The sequence below is a fragment of the Phaseolus vulgaris genome, chromosome 10, assembly GCF_000499845.2.
Source record: "Phaseolus vulgaris cultivar G19833 chromosome 10, P. vulgaris v2.0, whole genome shotgun sequence".
NCBI lineage: Eukaryota > Viridiplantae > Streptophyta > Magnoliopsida > Fabales > Fabaceae > Phaseolus > Phaseolus vulgaris.
This window is the reverse complement of record NC_023750.2, coordinates 18,417,671-18,424,276: the sequence shown is the minus strand read 5'-3', so window position 1 is coordinate 18,424,276 and position 6,606 is coordinate 18,417,671. Positions and strand designations below refer to the sequence as shown.

Sequence of the window (6,606 nt, the reverse complement as noted above, 5' to 3'; positions counted from 1 at the left end):
AATGAGCGACTCAACCCGCCAAAGGGTGATGACCTTGGGGAAAGGGAAAGGGGTTAGCGAGAAACACTTTCTTTCCCCAAGACGAGGCATCACTTTGAGCGATCGATGTCAAGGTCCTTTATGCACTTAGCGCTAGAGCGACAGAGAAAGCTAAGTAAGGACTAAAGAGCGATCACTGATGAGTTGTCGGTAATTGGCTAGTAGTGCAAAGCAGCGCACGAGGACTGTTAAACACCAAGCTGAGGGAATAGCCAGTCGTGATCAAGCAGATCGCGCTAAGCCTAAGCTGGTTAACACTTAGTCGTGTGCGAAAGGAAAGGTAAAGCCCAAGATCGCGCTGAACCTAAACTAGCTAACAGTTAGTCGCGCACATAAAGATAAGCGAAGTCCAAAGAAAATACAAAGAGAAGTTGAGCAGTTAAAATCAAGGTATATCACCAGAGATGTTCATACAATTGTCAGTCACAAAGAGTTGAATGGTGCAGAAACATAAGGTTACAGAATGAAGCTTTGTACAGAAGAAGAAGTCAAATTTACAAAAAGGAAGAGATTCAGGGAGTAGGAGGCCTAAGTTTTCCATCTACCACCGAGTGATGAATGCTGAATTGTGAAAGGTCCAGTTCTGGGAGGACGCAGCGGACTTGCTCGAGCGCCAACTCGAATCCATCGATGAGGGAATCAGCGCCCACGTTCATCAAGTCCTCTTTCTCCGCCTCCAGACTTCGCCTCGAAGCCTCTGCAGCATCCCTCTGAGTGGTGAGGGCAGCAAGGGAGGAGGCAGCTTCAGTCAGCTTGCCCACTGCCTCCTCAAGCTTCCTTTCAGCAGCAGCAGTTGCCTCTTTGGCAGACTTGAGCATCTCCACCCGCTGAGAATCCTGTTGGCGTAGGGAGGCGTTCTCAGCCTGTAACTCCTCCACCATCTGACTCCGTTCGCGCAAGGAAGAATTCTCAGCCTCTAGCTCTGCCACCTTGCAGTCCAGAGGACCAACAGTCTGCCCCATCAAGATCTCCATCTTGATGGTCTCTTGGACCTGCATCAAATACTCCCTCCTGGCCTTCTCCACCATGCCTCGCATCAGCTCAACAGACCCCTGAGCGGCTTCAAGGTCACTTTGCAGCGACTCCTTGTCGTGCTCAAGTTCCTTCACCCTTTTTTCTAGGGCCTTCTGCTTGCGATGCTGGGTGGAGAACTCCAGCGAGAGCACCACCTGCTTGGCAAGGTGTGCATCTATCTCCTCCCCGCTCCAGTCGACGAGCTCCCCGTTGCTGATGTGCTGTCGCACCATGGAGATAACTCTGCTGAAGTTCTCATGGTTGGCTCCAGTGTTGCTTGGGCGCGAGCCAGACCTACCATGTTCAGCATTTGCGGTGGAGATTGTTAGTGGAGGCGGGGCACACTCGTTTTGAGCAGAAACACCCCCAGCAGGGTGAGCGGATGGACCAGGTGATTGGCCTGCTGGGGGGAAGTTGGCGGTTGAGAGACTGGGGGCGATTGTTGGCAAGGAGAAGGTGGGCATGCGGGCTCTGGGGAAGGTCGAGTAGAGGGAGGGGGAGGTGGTGAACCTTCCTCTACCTCCACCACCTCGATCTCTCCAGGCTGGAGAGACGAGACCCCCTCGACCACTGGCTTCTTCCTCTGGCGGTGAATAAGGGGGGAGCCAGAGCTTTCCTCTTCCACTGAGGCAGCAGCAGCAGCAGGTGCAAGTGAAGAAGCCTTCACCAGTCTTTTCCTTTTCTTCCCTGGCTCGGGGCCTTCGGCTGGCGCGACCGAGAGTGGAGGGGCCTCAATTGGCTCAGTGGTGGAAGAGGAGGAGCCAGTCCCTTTGGCCGCTCGGCGTTTAGCAAGCTCTAACACCGCCAACCTCCTATCTTTCCCTGACATTGAATCTGCATAGGCAAGAAAGGGGAAAATTAGACAGCTAAGAGACGCAAGCAAGGTGAAGCGTATAAGAGCATGCATGAGGAGGTATAAGTGCCCTAAGGGGCGGCAGAGAAAGAACTACCTATATATTTCTTCAGGGAAACCACATCAAACTCATCCTTGATGAGGCGAGCGGAGTCATACTTAGCCCCCAGGAGCAGCCCACACAGCTCGCGCTCGTAGGGGGCCATGGTCTCGAGGTCCTTGGGTTTTTTAAATTGAACCTGGGGGACCCAGTAGAGGGGGTACCCCTCGAGCAGATGAGGGCTTTGTGGGGTGGCGGATATCATGTAAAACCTGCCCTTCCAGTCTTTGAAGGACTGCTGGTACAGGCCCAGAAGCACCCGTCCCGCAACCCCGTTCAGGCTGACCCAAAACCTATCTCCTGGTTTCTTCGCCTCAAAGAAGTAAAGAAACACCTCCACCGAGGCGTTGTGCCCAAAGTGGTTGCACAGGATCTGAAACGCCCGGATGAAGGCCCAGGCGTTGGGGTGGAGTTGGCAGGGCGCGACGTTCAACTCCATCATCAGCTCTTTCTCGAAGAAGGTGAAGGGGAGTCGCAGCTTCAACCTTTTGAAGATCGCGGAGTAAACAAAAACGAAGGGCACCCCATTGGTGGCCCTGTCGTCAGCGCAAATGGGCATCCCTCGGGGAGGGATGCGGACTCGGATGTGGAAGTCGTTTTCCCTGTCTATGGAACACGAGGGTTCGTCCGGGTCGTGGCTCAGAAGTGAGTTAAGATGGTCCTCAGGTAGCAAGATGGACGTTTCAGATAGCAACGCCAGAGGGGCCCAGTCATAGACCTTGGCGTTGTCATGGAATGAGGTGACAACAGGCGGTGGAGAAGCTGGTGCACTCGCGGAGGGCTGTGCACCAGAAGAAGAGGCAATGACACGAGCGGTCTGCTTCAAGCGAGCCATCGAGAGATAGCTGCAATGGAGGAAAACGAAGGGTCAGAAATAGAAAGGGAGAGAGTGATGGATGGTTCGGTGAAAAACAGAGAGAGGAAATGAGAAAGAAATGCCCAGGTAAAGGAGAAAGAAGGGGAGGTAGAAGTCGAGGCGGAAGCACGAGAAAAACCCTAGCGCAGGTTGAGAAGAAGAAAAACAGGGAAGATGGATGCATGATAACTAGAATGATAAATGCAATCGGTAAAGATGACCAAAAAGGGGCCAGGGAAAAGAAAAACCATACCTTTGAATGATCGTAAGAGATTAGGATCACAGAGAATTTGAAGAAAGATGGGTGCGCAGAAGAGAAGTTCGCAGAGAGTCTGGAAGTCGAATGAAGAAGATGAAGGGACAGTGGAAGGGCGCGCCAATTTGAATGAAAGAAGCGCTAGCGACGCACAACGCTGGCCGTCGATGGCGCCACGTGTCGCGAGATTAAGAGAGGGAGTCCAAACGTTAAAGAAGCAGCACGTGAGGTGGCACGTGAGGCGGCCCCACTTGCCACGTGGACTGAAGGCACGACCACTTAGTCTCTTCGCTGAGAACGAGTTCTCGACTCGAGACTGGGGGGCATGTGATCCGAACGGTCATCGGTAGTCGATGACGTCAGCATCAGAGAACCACGTGGACCACTCGCAGGGTGACACGTGGACCAGGTGGCAGAGAGGTAGGGGGACGATCGCCAAGAAAGGTGATCGGTGGTCAGTAACCAAGTTACCACCGACAGATCAGGCGGCAGAGAGGTCGGGGGATAGATCACCCAGAATGGTGATCGGTGGTCAGTAGCCAAGTGACCACCAGCAGACCAGTTCCCAGACTCGCGCCTGGAGGCAGAGCGCGAGTAGTGAATAAACACTGATCAGTCATCGGGTGTATTGTCATCGGGGTCTCGTGTTACACGCAGTTAAACTGGGACTAAGGTTCCCAGCGAGAGCGTTACGCATGGACCTCGCATGAGCACACCTCAAGGAATCATGCACGAGAGTGGCCTGAGGGAACTAGTAAGCCAGTCGGTGATTGGTGATTCCCTCAACCCATTACGTGCGTGTCATCCTGAAGGGTAAGTCGCCTACGCAGAGAGTAACGTTTGGTGAGTGCGCCTAGACCAGCCACACCCGACGCTCTCCTAAGAGTATGCAATTTACCCAGATAAGAGAAGCATCCTAAGATACTCCGCAAGGGCGTAACTTAGGCAGACAAAGAGAGGCGCTAGAGCCCTTCCAGTAAGTGACACGTGTGTGGTTAGATGTGAGTTGCAGGCCTCCACGTGTCATCATCTGAGAGGGGTGCGGTCCAGACAAAAGAGCACTCCGTACCGCTAAAGGTACAGACAGGCGCAGCCAAGCGCAGACATGCGCAGACTCTCACGCTCCCCATTGCTGATTCTGAAGGTACGCTTTCTCTGAAAAGCATGACAGGGTTCTGACACATGCCAGAAAAGCATAACAGAATTCTGTTATGCCCAGAAGCAGGAAAAGAGAGATAAAAGGCAGAATCAGAGTGAGAGGGGGGGGAGGAGAAAAAAGATAGACGAAAAACAGAGTGCAAGTTTTTTCTCACACACACATTACTAGTTTCCAGTTTCTGGTGGTTCTGTTGAACTAACTTGATCGTCGGAGTGCAAACGGCCGCTAGAGGCGCCGTCTGTGTATTTTGCAGGTCACATTTTGAAGACATCTGAGAGAAAGTTCAGAAGGTGATTCTTCAGGAGACGCAGTCGCGAAGACAGGGCAGAGAGTGTTACGAAGCGATTCACCCACGTTCAAGTTGCCGGCAGGATCACCAAGGATTTATCAACACTATCTACATCAACTCTATTTGGAAAGTTGAGAGAACACGATATAGAGTTGAACAAACTAAAAGAGTAAGAAACTTATGAAAAGCAAGTAAGGAATATAGATTTTAAGGCTAGTGCACAAAAGAAGGAGTTAAGTGAGGATAAATATGATTCAGATTAGGATGAAACCTTAAGCCTACTCACAAAGAAATTTCACAGATTTGAAAAGAAGAAAAATCGTGAATGGTTTCAGTCTAAAAATAGGTATGTTTCTAAACAGAATGAGTCTAATTCTGCTAACTATATTTGTTTCGGTTGTGGCAAGCCATAATGTTAGAATTGTAGGCCTTAAACAAGAAGGGGGTTAATTGTTTTTGAAAGATTTTCGCAAGTATTGAAGGTAGAGTGAAAAGCTATGAAGAATTAATCGATGGAAAATCTGTCCAGCCAAATATAAAACTGTTTTTATGCTTGATGTAGAAAATGAACGTGTTGTTTTTACGAAACAACCAGTTGTTTATACTAGAAAATTTAAAAACCAAAGATAAAACAGTTTAATGAGTGTAGGGAATGAGAAATTCACACAAAATGTTTATACTGGTTCACTCTTAACCAAGAGCTACATCTAGTCCTCAGCTAACCACCAAGAATCCACTATGTAATCAAACCTAGATTACAAAATACACTAAGAATGTTGATCTTGAACTCCTCAAGAACACTTAACACTTCTTAGCCAAAACCTCACCAAGAGTGTTGATCTTGAACCCCTCAAAAACACACAACACTCTTTGGCAACACAAATACATAAATACAATGATCAAGGAAGAAGGGATAGAATACACCTGGGTATTATAAAGCTTAAATTTCAGAAGCACAACCCAATCCTATTCCACACACTTGAGAATAATCCAAAACTCTTTCAAATCCTGGAAAAACTATTTTTGATAAAATCTTTTTCTTCCTTCAAGATTAGGAGCGTAAAACCACCTTTATATAGGCCAACTAAGTAGTCAAAAACATTTAATTAAGGAGCCAAGACAGTTAGGATCATTAAAAATATATTAAAACCACTTAACATAATTCTATTAAGGTTTTCAGAAAAACAACCGATTGATTTATAGAAACAACCGATTGATTTTTGTCTGAAAGCAAAGGCAAAGGCAAAGATTTTCCAAATCATTTTAAAATCCACTATGTGTCAAACAACCCGTTGATTCGAAATTTCAACCTGTTGTAAAGACAAGTTGAATATCGAAATTGAAAGTGAAGTTACTCTTTTGAATTTGAGTGGTTTCTTTGTGAGACTTGCTCTCCTTCTCTTTTTCTTATCATGTGGGTCTTGGGAATCCTCAAGTGGCGGCACTCTCACTCATATTGGAGCCTTCCACCATCCAAGTGGCGTGATCACTCCCATTGTCTTCAACGACATAAGTTTCTTCAACTCTTCATCTTCTTCTTCCATACCCATTCTATATCAAAAACTCTAAACACATGTTATGTTTCTTGTTCTTCATTTTCCATCGGTCAAATGTTGCTATTGAATGTTTCTAATCAATAGTTTGTCTTTGGTTCTTGTTTTAATCAATTGGAATTACTTGTTGATGTTCTATTCGGTTCATGTTCTTGAAATGGGTTTCTTGATTTGTGTTCTTGAATTGCTTGTAGAATCTTGATCCGATTCTTGAAAGTGTATTTTCATATACCAACTCACATCATATGGTATCATGAGCCATGGGTTTGTTCTTGTTTTTGAGTTGACTTGACACTTTTAATTCAAGCAATTTGTTTTTCCAGCACCTTATTTTGTGCAGAATTTTTTTTAGGTTCCTTTTTGGTGTGTGCTGTTTTGTTTTTACTGTATTTGAGTCTTTCTTGCTGTTTTTAATTGGTACAAATTAATTTTGTTTGCGTCATTTTGATTTTTGAATCCACATAAGTTTTGTCAAGTCATGTTTCTC

The 6,606-nt window shown here is 47.1% G+C and overlaps 1 protein-coding gene across 1 annotated transcript; it reads right to left on the bottom strand.

The window, feature by feature from the left end:
- Window positions 1-551: 551 nt before the first annotated feature.
- On the bottom strand, window positions 552-1,067 carry LOC137815981 (uncharacterized). The gene has a single exon (XM_068619088.1). The coding sequence runs from the start codon at window positions 1,065-1,067 to the stop codon at window positions 552-554; it is 516 nt and encodes a 171-aa protein (XP_068475189.1).
- Window positions 1,068-6,606: the final 5,539 nt, after the last annotated feature.

Excerpts from the sequence above, each read along its gene's own strand:
- LOC137815981 (XM_068619088.1), bottom strand. The coding sequence starts at position 1,067 with ATGGTGGAGAAGGCCAGGAGGGAGTATTTGATGCAGGTCCAAGAGACC.